Source organism: Theropithecus gelada, chromosome X (genome assembly GCF_003255815.1).
Source record: "Theropithecus gelada isolate Dixy chromosome X, Tgel_1.0, whole genome shotgun sequence".
NCBI classification, from domain to species: Eukaryota; Metazoa; Chordata; class Mammalia; order Primates; family Cercopithecidae; genus Theropithecus; species Theropithecus gelada.
In genome coordinates this window covers 85,977,559-85,996,757 of record NC_037689.1, presented here as the reverse complement: position 1 = coordinate 85,996,757, position 19,199 = coordinate 85,977,559, and the positions used below count along the sequence as shown (strand labels likewise).

The 19,199-nt window shown below is 39.6% G+C and overlaps 1 protein-coding gene and 1 pseudogene across 3 annotated transcripts in view; both read right to left on the bottom strand.

Moving 5' to 3' along the window:
* Window positions 1-19,199, bottom strand: part of OPHN1 (oligophrenin 1) — a 366,891-nt gene that overhangs the window by 18,405 nt on the left and 329,287 nt on the right. Inside the window, exons 20-21 of one of the 2 annotated variants that reach the window (XM_025373107.1) lie at window positions 11,440-11,587; window positions 2,070-2,393 (exon numbers count right to left, since the gene is read on the bottom strand). In XM_025373107.1, the coding sequence (XP_025228892.1) occupies window positions 2,070-2,393; window positions 11,440-11,587 (472 nt within the window). The remainder of the gene's footprint in view (window positions 1-2,069; window positions 2,394-11,439; window positions 11,588-19,199) is intronic. The other variant, XM_025373108.1, reaches the window with a different exon arrangement.
* Window positions 8,377-10,057, bottom strand: LOC112616129 (annotated as a pseudogene). The gene has a single exon (XR_003117574.1). The product of XR_003117574.1 is annotated as a phosphoglycerate kinase 1 pseudogene (transcript).

The following is a 19,199-nucleotide window of genomic DNA, read 5'->3' as shown; positions in this document are numbered from 1 at the left end:
TGGATCAAACCAGAGCATTCAGAGTCAACTACTTGTGAAAATTGTACTGGACTTGTAGAAATTATACTGAACCCCCTCCCATCCCCACATTGAATAGCTTTTACTAAATTGTGTTCTGAGACAATGCCGTTGGTTCATACTGAGGTTGTTATGTGAAATAATCCATGGAAGAAATTTTTTCCTGGCCTCAAAACCAGAAAAGTTATGGTTTACCTGAACAATTGGCTTGTTTTTACCTTAGGAACTTAGTTATATAACCATTGGTTTCTCTCTTTTTGTTTGTTCTAGAAAGTTTGGAACCAAATCTATGACACTGCTCCACCAAGTGTTTAAGGATTCATGGCAAATATTTTGTATACTAACTCCATTCCTGCCATTTCCTTGCTATTCTACCTTTCCCCAACCTCCCGATTCCCATTCTGGGTCTCATGTTTTCTTATCAGTAGTACTCTAGAATCTAAGGTAAAGGCCAGCAAACTTTTTCTGTAAAGTGTCAGACAGTTAATATTTTAGGCTGTGCAGGCCATAAAGTCTTTGTTGCTACTATGCAATTCCGCTGTTGTGGCATGAAAGCAGCCATAGACAACATGTAAATGAAGGGGTGTATTTATGTCTATGGACAAAGTTTGAATTTCACAACATTTTCATGTCATAAAATATTATTTCCTTTTTAATTCTAAATAAAATTGTAAAAAAATAATTCTTAGCTAACAGGCTATATAAAAAGAGGCAGTGCAGTGGGCCCAATCCGGTCCACAGGCCGTAGTGTGCCAAGCTCTCTCATCTAAACCTCAAGAGGACAGGGACTTCATTAAGTCTTATTCATTTCTTCAGCATGTAGAATGGGACCAGGTACACGGTCAGTACTCAATAAATATTTGTCAAATAAATTATTCTTAACAATTTTTTTAAGGTTTTACATTTTGCTATACTGTGAAATTCCTTAAAGCTACAAAGTAAAAGAGCTAAGACTTGGATCCAAGCCTTTCTGATACTCATATCCTTATTTTGTCCATTATATCTTACTATCTTCATGGAATTATGTCCCCTAAAACTCCCCTCTGGATTAGCCCCAATCTCTCAACATGAGTCTCAACATGTAATAGTTAATTAAATTTGCTGAAGACAGCCACACCTTGAATTTGCAATAATTTCAAAAGTTCAGAGCTTGGCAGAAGTTGTGCCCATTTGTCCCTATTTCTCCCAAACTCGAAAGGGAGAATGAGAAAACAAGGGTTCACAGATTCACAGCTTCTTATAGGAAGGTAAAATGATTGTTCTGCCTCAGGGGAAAGAATGCTGACTTTGGTGCCTGTGAGACATGGTTAGATTTAGTTCCCAGCTCTGCCAGTTACTAGCTGTGAATCTTTGGCAAGTCACTTGCCTACAGCAGCCTCTATTTCCTAATTAAAAAACAAAAAACAAACAAAAAAACCAAGAATAATACATTCTTGGCCAGGTATGGTGGCTCATACCTGTAATCCCAGCACTTTGGGAGGCCAAGGCGGGTGGATCACCTGAGGTCGAGAGTTTGAGACCATCCTGGCTAACATGGCAAAACTCTGTATCTACTGAAAATACAAAAATTAGCCAGGCATGGTGGTGAGTGCCTGTAATTCCAGCTACTCAGGAGGCTGAGGCAGGGGAATCACTTGAACCTGGGAGGCGGACGCTGCAGTGAGCCGAGATCACGTCACTGCACTCCAGCCTGGGTGACAGAGCGAGACTCCATTTCAAAAAAAAAAAAAAAAAAAAAAAAGAATAATAATACATTCTTTACAGTGGGATTGTGAGGATGAGAAATAGTATATCAGCAATTAGTACAGTGCCAGGCACATAGCACTTGGGATATAGAGGTAAACAAAACAGGTAAAAAATTCCTGCCCTCATGGAGCTTACATTCTAGTGATTATTGTGACTGATTATTGTGATCTTGCCCACTGTTCCAATATTAGTGGTAGTAAACCGGAACAGAATGCCACTTAAATATATCTCCAAACTCAGAAGGATCTCAAGGTGAAAAGTAGTTAGGTTCAGCTCTGGCTCCCATGGGATTCCCAAGCACTTACCCTCCTTGTGATGGGCCAGGGGCCGGGGAGCTGGTCTCTTTATGTGGAAAGAGGGGGTCTTGGTGGGCCCAGAGCCTGGCATGGGTCCATTGGTGGCCTTTGGGGTAATCTTGGTCCCTCCATCCTGTAGCCTAGACACCAACTTCCCCACATCCACCTCTGGGCAGGGCTCCAACTTGCCATCCGAAATAGGCCTGCTTGGGGACTTCCTCCCAGGATCAGTTTCCCCACTCCTCTGAATAGGTAGTTTGGAGTGTTGTGGTGGCTTGAGGGTTTCTATGCTGCCAGTGATAGTACCATTCGGTGTTTGATGTTGGATTTCATCTGGGAAAAGTTGGTGCAAAGAGGAAAGATTAATGATAACTTTTAAAACCTTTTCATTTTGATACATGCATACATACTTAATTTTGAAAATTTGTGTACATTTTCAAAGCAGTTATGTCACTGTGGCACAAACCAACTATATCCCACAGAATCATTCTCTACCCTTCCCAGTTCATGTAAAGCCACAGATCCAATCCAAATAAGGAATTCAAGATCCGTGTATGATTTTCACCACCACAATTCAATAAGCCACAATAAACCAAGAGGTTTTATTAAAGGAATATGTCATTCAAAAAATACTTAAAGTCCCCAATCAACGGCACATTCTATTCTTTGCAAATGAAGACATCATCAGTTAATTCTTAACCACTTCTCTGAAAAGTATTTTGTTAAGGTCTCTCAAATTTTAAGTTAATCAACATAACATACTTTAACTTCTTTCTCCAACTCAGAAGGAAACCTCCAACTGTTCTTTCCCCAGCTTTTGTGGTCTACAATTTCCTCTGACATTAGTACATGTTTTTCAGTGGTTCTGAGACTTACTGAAAGCTTTTGAGACCCTAATGAGACCCAGGGACCATCTCCCTAGAAAAATCAACCCACACAAATATAGCCAAAATTTTGAAAACTAATTTTTAAGTGATTCACAGAGCCTTCTGAAGCTGTCAATAAACCCCAGATTGAGAATGCCTGCTGTAAAGAAACTGTCACCTGCCATAGTCATAAAAAACTTTATGAGTGTAGTGGTTAAGAACAGAGGTTCCAGGCCGGGCGCGGTGGCTCAAGCCTGTAATCCCAGCACTTTGGGAGGCCGAGACGGGCGGATCACGAGGTCAAGAGATCGAGACCATCCTGGCTAACACGGTGAAACCCCTTCTCTACTAAAAAATACAAAAACTAGCCGGGCGAGGTGGCGGGCGCCTGTAGTCCCAGCTACTCGGGAGGCTGAGGCAGGAGAATGGCGTGAACCCGGGAGGCGGAGCTTGCAGTGAGCTGAGATCCGGCCACTGCACTCCAGCCCAGGCGACAGAGCGAGACTCCGTCTCAAAAAAAAAAAAAAAAAAAGAACAGAGGTTCCAGCCAGAAAATTGAAACCTGAGATATATATCAACCAATTGCAATACATGGATTTTATTTAGATACTGATTTTTTTTAACAAAATGAGATAATAGGAGAATGTGGATACTGACTGGATAGTTGATCCTAAGGAATCACTGTTTTGTTTTATTTTCTTTTAAGTATGATGATGATATTGTGGTTTTGCTTTTAAAAGAGTTCCTTTCTTTTAGAGATATATACTGAAACATTTACAAATGAAATGACATGATGAGTAGGTTGGGGGAACAGGTAAGGGTATAGATGAAATAAGACTGGGTATATGTTTTTAAATGCTGAAATGTGGGGAGTTCAATATGTTTGTTTTCAATTTCTGTTTATGTTTGGAATTCTTCGTAATAAAATGTTAAAAGAAATGCAGGCTCTGAAGCCAGGTGGCCAGGTCTGAATCTCAGTTCTGCTTCTTACCAACTGTGAGACCTTGTACAAGTTCCCTATCTCTCTGTACCTCAAATTTTCTCCTCAGTAAAATGGGAATAATAAAGAATATCGGTCTCATGAGGTTGTGGTGAGGATTCCAGGAGATGGTATACTTATTTCAGTGCCTGGCACATAACAGACACTCATTAATTGGTGGTTATTACTTACACTATTATGTGGTGGGTGGGCAGTGAGGCAAGAGTTTCCATGGGGGAAGTCTTGCTGCAAAGGTTTTTGTTCCCTAGACAGTTTTGTTCTCCTTGGGAATCTGCCACCACTGATGCCACTGCCAAAGGGGCCGGAACCAAGGGGAGTTCCCCTGCAGTCCCCCTAATTTTGTCCCAAAGTAGACACATAGCCCTTTATTTATTAACCCTAGCACAAGTGCAGCCAGACAGAGGCCATCAAACAAAAAAAACTACCAAAGGCTCACAAATAATGGCATGAACATGAGCACAAGAGTGCCAAGTAACTAGAGCCTCTGGCTTCCAGGACGTGCCTTGCGGCAGAGGCCATCTTTAAACATATACACTCAGGAGTAACTCAAGCACATCTACTCTCTCCAAACAATAAAGTGCATGGTGACATAAATTATTTCCCTCACATGCTTTAGCCCAACATCTCAGCTGCATGTTCCTATCTGAATACTTTCTTCTGGCCAAGTGACTCCATCTTTGCTCTCCCTTAGGGAAGACAATAAAGGTTGCCTGTGCCCTACAGGCCATAGAGTATCATCACCATCTCAAGAGGGTCAGTTTTCATAAAGAGGATCCACATACACAGCCTCAGAGAGGCTGCTACCTTCCACTCAGGAAAGTATCTTCTGCTTGTTAGGGAAAATAGGAAATGTAATGATAGAAGCCATGATGACTTCAGAGCTAGGCCTTTCAGCAGGGAAACTATTTCCAGGTTCTGGGGTATGGTGAATAAAAATAATGATAATAGTGACAATGATAGTAATAATGAGAATAATACTGATAAAGATAACATATACCATTACTTGAACACTTATACCATGGCAGGCCCTGTTCTAAATGCTTTACCTGGATTATCTCATATAATCCTCAAAGCAGCTCTATAAAGTAGTACATTGTTATTAGCCCCATTTTACAGATAAGAAATCTAAGGCACCCGAAGTCTCCATGTCACAAAGCTACTAAGTGGAAACGCCAAGTTTCAAATCTTGAAGTCTGTTTCCAGAGTCTATTTACTCTTTCTGAAGAGACAGTTCATTGCTCTGTCAGGTAATAAAAGTTCGGTGCCATCCCCTTTCCCTAACCAGCCATCCATTTCTACAGGAAAACACACAGACAAGCCTCAGGGAGAATCAGGATCAGACAGTGAGGCCTCATAAATAGGCATGGGGCCAACCCTTACAGTGGAGGCCTCTCTTCTTTGGGTGGGTAAGAGGTGGGGAGAAGCTTTGAGAGGATACACACTAGTACTGTAATAGAAATAAATCAATTATTATAATACATTTAGATTCATGCAAATAAGTGCTAGGAGTAAGACAGTACTAATACTGACTGCAAGGATTAGAGAGGGTCTTTATAAAAGAGGTAACTTTTGAGCTGGGCCTTGAAGAATTACAAAAGGTGAAGCAAAGTAGAAAGGGCATTCAAACAAAAAACAACTTGGAGGAATGAAAGACCATGCTTTGCCTAAGAAAATATAATGAAAAGTTTGGTTTGGCTTGAGCATAGGGACCAATTATAGATGAAAAAGTGTGGGTAGCTGGAGGTGAGGTTGTTGAAATAAGTTGGGTCTATATTATGAAGTCCATGAATGCCATGCTCAGGAATACAAACTCTGCCTTTGAGTCACAGAAGACAATGATTTTGGGGGGCAGAGGGCTGGGGGTGGGGAGAAGTGGCATTATCAAATATGCATTTTTAAACATCCCTTTGGGTTCATTATGAAAAGTAGGCTTGTTCCAACAAAAAATAGGTTGGACCAGAAAGACTGGTGGCAGAAAGACCAGCTAGGGGACTGCTGATGAGAAGGATCCAAACTAGAGCTGCATCAGAAAAGAGAGGCGGATTCAAGAGAGGTTAAAGAAGTGGAATAACCAGGGCTTAGTTATGGAGATGTGATGGAGTCCATGAGGGGGTGAAAGGAGTCACTGACATACTATATACAAAAGGGATAACAAATTTCAGAGTAAGATAATGAGATGCTACTGGTAAGTAGGATTGGTTCCTTCTCAGAACAGTGTTCACACAGGTTATAGGAAGTGTGATATTATAGTAAATAAATAAGCTTCAGGATAAGATAGATGAGTGCAAATTATTCTGTCATTTAGTAGCTGTGTTAGTTGGGAAAACTACTCATCATCTTTGAGCTTCCAGTGCCTTCACTATAAAACAGAGTTCAGCATACCTACCTCTCATGGGAGTGTTGAACATTAAATGAGATGATGGATTCACACTCACAGAGAATGGCTAGAATAAATAAGACAGACTATACAAAGTATTGGCAAGGATGTGGTGAAATTGGAGCCTTCATTCATTGCTGGTGGGAAAGTAAAATGGTGCAGCTGTGGCCTGGTGTGGTGGCGCACGCCTGTAATCCCAGCACTTTGGGAGGCCAAGGTGGGCGGATCATGACGTCAGGAGTTTGAGACCAGTCTGGCCAAGACGGGTAGTGAAACCCTGTCTCTACTAAAAATATAAAAAATTAGCTGGGTGTGGTGGTGTGTGCCTGTAATCCCAGCTGCTCGGGAGGCTGAAGCAGGAGAATCACATGAACCTGGCAGGCGGAGGTTGCAGTGAGCTGAGATCACACCATTGCACTCCTGCCCAGGTGACAGTGCAAGACTTCATCTCAAGGAAGGAAAAAAAAAAAAAAAAAAGGTACAACTGCTTTGGAAAACAGCCTGGCAATTCTTCAAAAGTTTTAATATAGACTGACCATATAACCTACAATTCCAGTCCTAGGTATATACCCAAGATAATTAAAAACAGACATCCACACAAAATCCTGTGCATTAATGTTCACAGTGGCATTATTTATAATAACCACAAAATGAATACAATCCATGTGTCCATTAACTGATCAATGGATAAATAAAATGTGCTACATATATACAAAGGAATATTATTTGTCCATAAGAAAGAAAGAATGAAGTACTGATACATTCTACAATGTGGATGAATCTTGAAAATATTATGCTAAGAGTAAGATGCCATCCAAAAATGTCCACATATTCTACAGTTACATTTCTATGAAATGTTCAGAATAGGCAAATCTGTAGAGGCAGAAAGTAGATCAGCAACTGTCAGAGGTTGGGGGAGAAGTAAATTTAAAAGTATTGGGTTTCTGGGATGATGAATATGTTCTAGAATAAGATAGTTGCACAAAATATACTAAAAACCATTAAAATGTATGCTTTAAAATGGTGGATTTTATGGTATGTGAATTATAGCTCAGTTTTTTAAAAAGTTAAAAATTAAAAATAAATGTCTAGACTGGATAACTTCATTGGAGATCTTCTGGCCCAAAGCCCTCATCACCACAGAGGGACAAATTGAGGTCCAGAGAGGGGAAGTGACTAGCTCAAGTTATTCAGCAGGCTAGTAGCCAAGATTAAATTAGACCTTCTGTCTACTGACACCCAGTTCATTCATTTTTTGCACTCATTTATTAAGAACTTACTATATGCCTGGCACTGTGCTCATGCTTTAGATACAGTATGAAAAAACAAGTGTCCTCTGGCATATACACAAGTGTCCTAGAGTTTATATTGGAGGAGACTGTAAATAAACAAACCCATTCTGTAAAAATGAGACTATGGAACAACAGACAGGCATTGAATGCTCCCTTCTACTTTCTCCTGAATGCCAGATCACCTCCTCTATGAAAGAGTTGATCCCTTAAGTGATAATCTCTTCATCATTCCTTATACATCCACTCATTCATTCTCAGAATATTTACTGAATACATGATACGTATACCAGGAGTTGTTCTAGGGCCTGGTAATCAAATAGATTTTACATTCTAACGGGAAAGAGAGATAATAAACACATGAACAAACAGTAGCAGGGGATATGAGTTGCATAAAGCCATATAAAGGGATAGGGAGTGATTGGAGGAGGAGAAAGAACTATTTAAGTAGAATGTTAAGAAAAGATCTCTATGAGAAGATGGCATTTAGCAGACATCTGAATGAAAGAGTGAGCCTTGTGAAGTTCTGGAGGAAGAATGTTTAGGGCCAAGAGAGTAGCAAATGCAAAGGCTCTTAGGTAAGTTTGACACAAGTAAGGACCTGCAAGAACAATGAGATTAGAGTAGAGAGCAAAAGAGACAGTGAGAGAGCAAAGTTCAGAAATGAAGGTCAGAGAAATCAGCAACAGTCATATAATGAAGAATAAAATGCAAATTTTATTCTAGATATGAAGGGAGGTTACTGAAAATTTGGCACAGAGGGAATGATGTGATCTGATTTCCATTTTTTTCATGGTTTCAGTGGACACTTTTATTGTTTATTTAATGGATCATCAATTTTGTCTCCCTACCTACAAATGGAATTTCATCTTGTTTCCATGCTGAGTAGTGAAACAGTGACAAAGCTAATCATAATAACCTACATCAAAAGAGAACTAAGCTAACACAGCTCACTTTTTTTAACAGGCAAAATATAAATATATGTACTCTAGAACGCACAATGTTTAGTCACTAAGAAATTCAAATGGGATCTTGAAGAATGTAGGCAAATCCAGGGTGCAGTAAAGATGAGCTGAGATGCTGTGCAACTGTTTAAGGGTTCCTGGGCACTGCATCTCTTGGCCACCAGCTGAACCTTGACACGGAAGGTTTTAGCTAATGCCAAGTGGAGATGCAGAAAATGCTAAGTTGACATAGGGGCTGTGCACAGGAACTAAAAGGCAGGAAAGTACTAAATATTGCCGAGAGCATCCACCCCAGGAAGGACTTTACCTTCCAGGAGCTCTAAACTGGCACCACCCCTAGTGCTCACATGCCTGATTTTATCCTTTGTGTTCCATTTGGCACAGCAAGTGGCAGTGTCTCCACCACCTATGATGCTAATGCAGCCCCTAGAAGTGGCTTTCACCACCTCATCCATGAGGGCTTTGGTTCCCCGGGCAAAAGCTTCCCATTCAAATACCCCCCCCACCCCCAGTCTGCTTAGCCCGAGTAACAGTCTCAGCATACTTCTTGCTGCTTTCAGGACCACAATCCAAGCCCATCCAGCCAGCAGGTATGCCAGAAGCCACAGTGGCTTGGCCAGTCTTGGCATTCTCATCAAACTTGTCAGCAGTGACAAAGTCAACAGGCAAGGTAATCTTCATACCATTCTTCTCAGCTTGGGACATTAGGTCTTTGACAATCTTGGCTCCCTCTTCATCAAACAGAGAAGTGCCAATCTCCATGTTGTTGAGCACCTTAAGGAAGGCAAAAGCCATTCCACCACCAATAATCATCTCATTGACTTTGTCCAGCATATTACTGATCAAGTGGATCCTGTCTGCAACATTAGCTCCACCCAGGATGGCCAGGAAGGGTCACTATGGGCTCTTCGAGACCTTGGCAAAGTAGTTTTTTCTTTATTAAAAAACCACCAGCCTTCTGAGGCAGATTGACTCCTACCATAGAGCTGTGGGCTCTGTGAGCAGTGCTAAAAGCATCATTGACATACACATCCCCTAGCTTGGAAAGTGAAGCTCGGAAAGCTTCTATTTTGGCTGATTCACTTTAACCTTGTTCCCAGAGTTTTCCCTTCCCTTCTTCTTCCACATGAAAGTGGAGGTTCTCCAGCAGGATGACAGACCCAGCAGCTGGGTTTGCATAGGCTTTCTCCACCTCTGGGCCTACACAGTCCTTCAACAACAGAACATCCTTGGCCAGCAGAGATTTGAGTTCTACAGCAACTGGCTCTAAGGAGTACTTGTCAGGCACAGGGACACCATCAGGCCGGCCTAGGTGGCTCGTAAGGACTACTGACTTGGCTCCATTGTCGAAGCAGAATTTGATGCTTAAGACAGCAGCCTTAATCCTCTGGTTGTTTGTTATCTGGTTGTTCTACATAGGAAATTGAAGTCGACTCTCATAATGACCCACTTCCCTTTCACGTCCAGCTTGTCCAGTGTCAGCTTGGTAGAAAGCAACATTTTGGAAATGGAGAGAGGTCCACGTTTCAGACAGCAAGGGAGCCGGCTGCTCATATGTGCTTGGGAAGCTTGCAGAATCCTGATTTCCATATTTTAAAGGATGTACATGTTACTGGTTGCCAGGGAGAATGAATTATAGGCAAGGAAGAAGGCAAGCAATGGTACCAGGTAAGAGATAATAGTGGCTCACAGTGACAGAAGCAGTGGGCAGTAGTAGAAGTTAGCATATAATGTGCATGTAGAGCTGACAAGAATTGCTAATGGATTCAATATGAAGGAAAAGGGGAAAGGAGTAACCGAGGATGATTCCAAAGTTCTTGACCTTAGCAACTGGATGACTGCTGCTGCCAGTTACTTAGATGGGGGAGACCAGAGTAGGAACAGGTTAAGAAAGAGTTGGGCATCAAGTTATGTTTTCCACAGTGTAAACTGAGATGCCCATGAGTCATCCAAGGAGAACAGTTGAGCAGGAATTTTGATATGACAAAAGAGGCAGGATATCAATCTTAGATAAATTTGGAAATCATCTTTAGCATTTAAATGATATGTAAAACCATGAAACTTAATGAGATCATACAGGAAAAGAACATGATCAGAGAACAGGACTAAGAAAAAAGCTCTGGGACCTTCTAACATGTAAAGTTGGGAAGAGAAGAAAAAACAGGAGAGAAGACTGAGATGGATTATCTGGTGAGATTAAAGGAAAATCTGGTGTCCTGAAAGCCAAGAGAATAAAGTGTTTCAAGAAGGAGGAGTTAGTCAACTGTGTCAGATGCTACTCACAAACTGAGTATGATGAGAACAATGTTGTAGCTATTTGGTTTGGCCTCATGGAGATTATTGGCAAACCTGACAAAAATGGTCTTAGTGGAGTAGGAGGGCAGAGGCACATTTAGAATGGGTGTATTCTCCACACTAGCAATTATTCCATTGAAGGCATTTATTTTTTCACTTATCTATGTCTCCATTTCTTCTGTGAGGGCAAGCAATGTATCTTAATTTCACCCAGCACAGTACCTGGCACATAGTAGTTATCCAATCCATGTTTGCTATATTTGAATTTAAAATTTCACATTCACCTTGCTCACCCATTTCAATATATTAGGGGCATAAATCTAAGAACACCTTGGATCCTGCACTGGCCTTATAGGGATCCTCCACATGGTAACTTCCTTTATAAGCTCATCACTATCCTATCTACTGTCAAAGGCTTAATCCCCTCTCTGAGCACAAACTACAAACACTGGCTGCTTTTAAGCTCAGGAGCCAGGAAAGATCTACTTTTATAGAGAGAAAAATGGTCATGCCACCACTTCTGCCCTTCAATATCCTCTCTGTCTCTAATCACCGTTCAGAAGCTAAGGGCAAACCTCAGTACTGACCTTCGCTTTCATCCAGGGAAGAAGTATAGAAAACCGTCCTTTCTCGCAGCAAGCGCTTTGAAATCGTGATTGGTTTGTGCCTTCTTGCTGTCACCCGAGGCGGAGGCACTGGCGGTGCAGCGCTTTCCTCAGGTGGACCTAAATAGATCTGTGGAGAAAGAAGGAAGATATCTAGAGAATAACTGGATCAAGTTTTTGTCTTCTGAATGCTACCCACCAGTAGATGCTTGCTGGCCTTTTATCTAGAGTCTGTAACATGAATACTAATATGATTCAAAGAATCAGAGATTTTCTTAATCACTCTAGTAACCAGTAAGTGTTTAGGTATCTCCTACCGTGCTCAAGGCACAGAACCTGGCACTTCTCAGTTTGGAAGAAAAAATGCATATAAAAGGTGGCATTAGTCCTGGATTTTCCATTTCCTTCCTGGGAGACCTTAGGCAAGTCACCTCAATTCTCCGAGCCTCAGCTTTCTCATCCGTAACATAGGGACAGCAAAACCTACTTCACAGGGTGTAATAAGAGAGGAATGAAAGGAGCTGTCAAGGTACCTTCTATGGGTGGGGGTGGGACATGGAAGGAGACTAAACACAATTACATGCCCATATGCTTTCAATAGTTCTGAAGGGATACCAAAGAATCTGATTACATTGTTTGTCTCAAGGTAGGACTAATGACTGGCTGGGGAATAGAGGGAGAACAACTGTGTTTTCCCTTCTATGTCACATTGTTCTTTTATAATTTCATGCCATGGTACATTACCTATTCAATAGAAAGTAAAATAAAATTTAAAAGCACCAACACAGTGCTTTGGATGCTATAGGAAGTGCTGAAGGCATGCAGAAGGAGCTGTGATTAGAATTTTTATATAATGTCTCATGTGTACCTAAGGATTTTCCGGTCTCCATGGAGACCAACCTTTTAGCCCAAGTGCATACACTGTGAGATGAAACACATGTGATGGAGAAAGGGGACCACTGTCTAGCCAGTGAGACTAACAAAATCACCCCCAATGATTAGTGTAAAGAGAAATGTCATAGCCCAATATCCCATCAGGCAAGGGTCAACACAGACTACATAGGCATGGAAATAACATGATTGAGAACACAAGGCAAGCCTGTGTAAAAGCAGGACAATGATAAGAAACAATGTATGAACAATTACAAGCCATGAGTATATGCCTCATGATTGTAAGGAAGACAAAATGTAACTGAACAGCAAGAAGATGAATGTTGAGGCCATACAGTTCTAGGTCATATTCCTAATTCCACCATCATTAGTAATAATAGTCTAAAGAGCTACCATTTTGTGAGCTCAAACACTATAGTAGTTGTTACAAATATTTCTTGCTATTTGTCAAATACATGAGGCTGTTGCACTGACTGTTTATTCTACCCAGACTGATCTTCCTCCAGATATCCATTCTTCTAGGATTCTAATCAAACATATTCTGCTCAGTAAGCCCTTCTGGGTCAATATATTTAAAACATTGACATGCCTCCCTCTACCCAACCATTCCTATCTTCCTTCCATGTTTAATTTTTTTTCTCTTCAGCATTTCCTATCACTTTCTAACATAGAACATGTTTTACTTATTGATTTTGTTTGCTGAGTCTCCAAGCTAGATTTTACACAACATAGAAGCATGTCTGTCATGTTCACTGCTCTATCTCTACCACCTAGAAGAGGGACTGGAATTGCTGAGTCAAAAAACAAATACATTTGCAATTCTAATGTAAAAGGCCAAACTGTCGTCTGAAAATACTACTACTATTAACCGCTACTAACTACTACTACTAAAATACTACTGCAAACAGCTACTTCTTATTCCGGCCAAGATAGGGCACCGAAACTAGTTTTACTCATTTAGCCTGAAACAAGTAAAAACAAAACTAAACTAAACTAAAGTAGGAAAAATACATGCAACAGTAGTTTTAAAGGCATTGGAAATCCAGCAGTGAAGGACAGTGAATGCTGAGAGACAGAAAAAAACAAATGAGGCTAGCCCTATGAGTGTCCCAGCTCAGAGTTTTGCAGGACTCAGTGCAGGAAGGGGAACCCAGGTGGAACCCAGTAGTATCCCTACGTTGAGAAGATTGAGTTGGGAGTATGGGAAAGGCAAGGAAGTGAGAATTTGCAAGGCAAAGTGCCAGAGAGAAGATTTTGTACACTGAAGTATTCAAAATATTGCTGAGAAATATTAAGAAAATCTAGATAAACAGAGATATATTTTGTTTGCAGGTATAAAGACTCAATAGTGTTAAGATGTAAATTCTTACAAAATTGATCTACAGATTGAACACAACCCAAATACCAGTAAGCTTGTATGTAGACATTGACAAGCTGATTCAAAAATGTATAAGGACACGCAAGGAACCTAGAATAGTCAAAACAATCTTGAAAAAGAAAAACCAACTTGGAAGGCTAACATTACCTGACTTCAAGTCGTATTATAAAGCTACAGCAATTAAGACAGTGTGACACTGGTGTCAAGATAGGTGAGTAGATCAATGGAACATAATAGAAAGCCCAGAAGTAGACCCACACCTATACAGATAAATTTATTTATTTTACAAAGGCAATTCAGTGGAGAAAGGACAGCAATGGTACTGGAACAATGTGATATACATAGGCAAAAAAGGAACTTCACATCTCATACCACAGAAGAAAACTAACTCAGAATGGGCTATAATCAAATTTAAAAGCTGAAACTATAAAATTCCGAGGAGAAAAATCTTTGTAATCTTAGGTTAGGCAAAGATTTCTTAGATACAATGATTCATAAAAAAAAGAAATCAATAAACTGAACATCAAATTTAAAAACTTATGATTTTCTAAAAGATGCTGTTAAGAATGAAAAGAAAAACCACAGCCTGAGTTAAAATATTTGTATATCATATGTCTGATACAGACCTTGTATTATACATATATATATATATATATAAAATATAAAGAACTCCCAAAACTCAATAACTCAATAATAGGAAAACAAGTAAATCAGTTTTTAAAGAATAAGCAAAATATTTGAATAGACACTTTACCAAAGAAAACATACAAATGGCAAACATAAAAAAATGTTCAACATCATTAGGTCAATAGGGAAATGCATGTTAAAACCATGATGCGATACCACTGAACACCTATTAGGATGGTTGAAATTTTTTAAAGACTGACCATACCACATGTTGAAAAGAATATGGAGGAACTGGAACTTTCATTGCTGATGGGAATGTAAAATCAGACAATGTCGTAGTGAATTAAAAAAAAACAACCACCCAATGAAATAGATCATCTGAATAGTCCTATAACCATTAAAAATTTTTAATTCATAGTTTTAAAACTTCCAAAGAAGAAATCTCTAGACCCAGATAGTTTAACTGGAGGATTCCACCAAACATTTACAGAATTATGAACATGAGTTTTACAGTCTCTTCCAGAAAGTACGATGATACAATTACTTAAGAAAGACATTTTACATTTTCTTTAACAATTAAATGTATAATTACTATGTGACTCAGTCATTTCTACTCCTTCATGTTTACTCAAGAAAAAAGAAAACATAAGTCATACAGACTGTACACAAATGTTTGCAGCAGATCCAAACTGGAAACAACCCAAATGTCCATTAACTAGTGAATAGACAACCAAATTTTGGTATATATGATGGAATACTACTCAGTAATAAAAAGGAATTAACTATTGACTCATTATAACAACTTAATCTCAGAATAATTATGCTGAATCAAAGAAGGCAGACCAAAAAAAAGTATATACTGCATTATTCCATTTATACAAAACTTTAGAAAACACAAATTATACTGACAGAACTGATTAGTGGCTGCCTTAGGTGAAGAGTATAGTGTAGGAGTGGGTTGGAGAGGGGAGGATTTTGAAGCGACAAGCCATTGAAAAGGACATATGAAGGAAAAGAAAATGAAATAGCTTGTGAACATAAAAATCAACTTCACTAATAATTATAAAACTACAATTCAAACAAGATATCACATTTTGCCTATTAGACTGATAAATTAAGAAAAATCGATATTGTCCTAAACTAACAAAGAAGTGGGTAAAAACAGTCACCTTTATAAGCTGTTATTGGGAGGGTGATTTGGTTTAGCCATATTGGGGGTCAATCTGGTAGTAGCAATCATGATTTTAAATAGGTATGCACTCTGATCTCCCTACGTTTAGAACCCCTATTGAGCAGAAATCCTGACACATACACTCACTGATATCTATGCAAGTGCTATGTACCATTAAAAAAAAAAAAAAAAACTACATAAATACCTATTAACATGGGAAAGTTACATAAATTGTGGTTCACTCACTGAGGAATATTACACAACTGTTAAAAGGCAGTGATGTAGATTGTAAGAACTGAGGTGGAAAGATTAAATATTTTAAAGTAGTTTATGAAATAGTATATATAGTATGGTGTCATTATTCAAAAATAGTTTTGTGTGTTTATGAATGTACTGTCCTTTGTCATTTATAATTGCAAAGAAAAGGGTCTAGAAGCACACACATTAAATTGTTAACAATCACAATCATAACCTCTAGGAAAGTGAATAGGATTACAGAGGAATGTCAAAAGATACATTCCTGTTTTAGTCTACACACTTCTATGTTATTTAAATTTTTGTGCTGAATTTTAAGTTTAGTTTGATTTTTAAAAACATAATAAAAATGAAAACAAGGACATCCCTCTAAAATATTTTTTATTGTTGTTTAAGAAAGAACCTAAATTGTAGGGATCTAACATACATGAGTTCAAACCTCAGCTCTATCACTTATGGCCTCTGTCATGTTAGGTAAGTCATTTAACCTCTCTGAGCCTCAGTTGTCTAATTTGCCAAAAGAAGATCATGTCTATGAGTATAGTTGTCATGACCAACTGATAAATGTACATGAATATTTGTCTAGCTGAAACCCCCCTTCTCTCTCTCTCTCACTCCAGTGCCCTTCCATTTGGTTTGGAACAGAACCTCTTAACTGGGGGCAATTCTATTTCCCAGGGGACATTTCATGACATCTGTGGAAATATTTATTGTCACAACTGTGGAAAGGGGGTTGGCATCTAGTGGGGAGAGGCAAGGAATCCTGCTAAACATCCAACAACACCCAGGGCAGTCCCCACAACAAGAATTATTGACCCAAAATGTCAAAATAATACCAAGGCTGAAAAAATGTTGGTCTAGAATAATGAAGAGGAGTAATAAATGATAATATACTTACTTAATGCAGATGGGATTCAAGAACATTTAAACCTGAACTGAATTTCTAAAACACATTTTGAAAACAGAAAACAGAATACATATTTATTATGTTTATAGGCATCCATCCATGCATCTGTCCATCCAACAATCTCTTCTGATTGAACCCAAGTGAGTGTTCTTAATGGAGATAAATGCATCATATATTATTTCCCCTTGCTCAGTTAGAAGACATCCTTGCTGAGGCATTCATAATCACCTCATACTTTAGAGAAAAGGGAGGTCATTAGAAGTAAATTTCGACTGGGCGCGGTGGCTCATGTCTGTAATCCCAGCACTTTGGGAGGCTGAGGCAGGCGGATCCCTTGAGGCCAGGAGTTCAAGACAAGCCTGGCCAACATGGTGAAACCCTAGCTCTACTAAAAGCACAAAAATTAGTCAGGTGTGGTGGAGCATGCCTGTAATCCCAGCTACTCAGGAGGCTGAGGCAGGAGAATTGCTTAAACTCGGAAGGTGGAGGTTGCAGTGAGCCAAGATTGCACCACTGCACTCCATCCTGGACAACACAGCAAGACTGTCTCTAAATAAATAAATAAATAAGTAAACAACTTCAACTTTCTGTCCCTATACTGACAAACTCATTGACATCCACACTTATAAACTTACTTTATCTCCTCCTCACTTTCTAAGGAGAATGCCTCTACCTATGCTCTGGATCCCATCTCATCTCTTCCTGTTTCTCAGGGACCTTCCTCCATCATTCATCTCCTTTCTTACAATAATGTTTCTCAAAAGCGTTTAAACAAACTTAAGTCTCTCCTGTCTGAACCCAACTACTCCCCACTGCCATCACACTCATTTTCTTCTACACTTTCCAGACAGTTAAGTCTCCATTTCTTCATCCTCCAGTTGATCCTCAACCTTGTCTCTGCCCACATCACTCCTCTGTAACTGTTTTTACAATGATCACCACTGGCCTGCTAATTGTCAACTCCAACAGGTACTTTTCCATTTTTATTTTGACTGTGCTCCAACATTTAACACATTTAACCAATCCATTTCTTAAAATTCCTCTCTCTTTACCTTTCTGCTTCTCTGAACACTGTTGTCTCTTTCACTGGCTCTGAAATTTGATGTTCTCCAGGATTGTGTCCTCAGCCTTCTAATGATCTCACTTGTCTGCACTCATTCGCTTTCTCAGCCATGTCATCCACTCACATGGCTTGCACTACCAAGTTTCTCTACAGGTTTCTATACCAATATATCTAACTGACTGCACAATGTTGCTTTCTGGATATCCCAGAGGTATCTCAAATTCAACATTTCTAGAATTAAACACATTCGCCCCTTAAAATTTTGTATTACCTAAAACAATGCCAATGTCCAAGCCAGAAATCTGGACATTATTATCTTAAAACCCTCCCCCTCTCTCACATCCCACATCCATTTAGTCACCAAGTTCTATCAATTATACTTCCTTAATGTCTCTCTAATCTATCCCCTCTGCTCACTACCACTGACTCGGTTGAGTCTCATCATGTCTCTCTATGACTATAATAGTCTCCTAATCGTTCCTTCTGTCTGCAGTCACTCCTGCCTTTAATCTGTCTACCCGAGTGCAGATAGAGTGATCTTTCTCAACTCTAATCTAATTGTGTTACTCCACTGCTTAAAATATTTCAATGACTCTTCACTGTCTTCGGGACAAAGGCCAAATTCCTTAGTTAGCACACAAAGTACTCAATAATCTGGCCAGAGCCTGAAATCTCCAGCCCCATCTTCCACTATTCCCCTACATTCACCCTCCACTATAGCCATGCTGAATTATTAAAGTTCTTTAGACTCTTAGTTATTTAGTTCTCTGGTTTTTTTTTTAATAGAACTTAATTCCTCTGGTATCTCATTCCTGTATGTATCCAGAGCGATCTATACACAGAACACTTTCACTCTTACCCTTTATGGCAGAGACTGCTAATTGCTTACTGGTGTCCACCTTCCCCTTCTTACTTTTACTAATGGAAGTCACTGAATGGTAGCTGGGCACCCATGCCTACCTCTCTTAGTCTCCCTTGCAGCTAGGTAAGGACATGTGATTAAGTTTTAGATAATAGAATACAAGTAGAACTAATGCATGAAAGTCTCTGGGTCATGCTTTTATGAAGAAGCTGTCTGTATTACATTCTGTCTTTTTTCCCTTTCTCTCTGTCTAGTAATTGGGGGCAAATGGAATAGCTATCTAGGATCAAGAAACTGAAGCCAAGTGGTGAGGATGGCAAAAGTATGCCATTGATCTTGGACTATTCACTGCTAAACTTCTATGTGAGACAAAAATGTACTCCTCTCCATCATATTTCAGCCAAATAATTTGCAGTCCTCTGTTACAGGAGGACTTTTCTTACAGAAGGTTAGCCTATACCTTAATTAATCTACTCTTCTGACTTTCAGGACTCACATCATGCATTACCCACTGTATGAAGACTTCTTTGATTCCCAATAGAGAGGTAAGTTCCCTTTCCATGGGCTCCCACAGCATCCAATGCACAT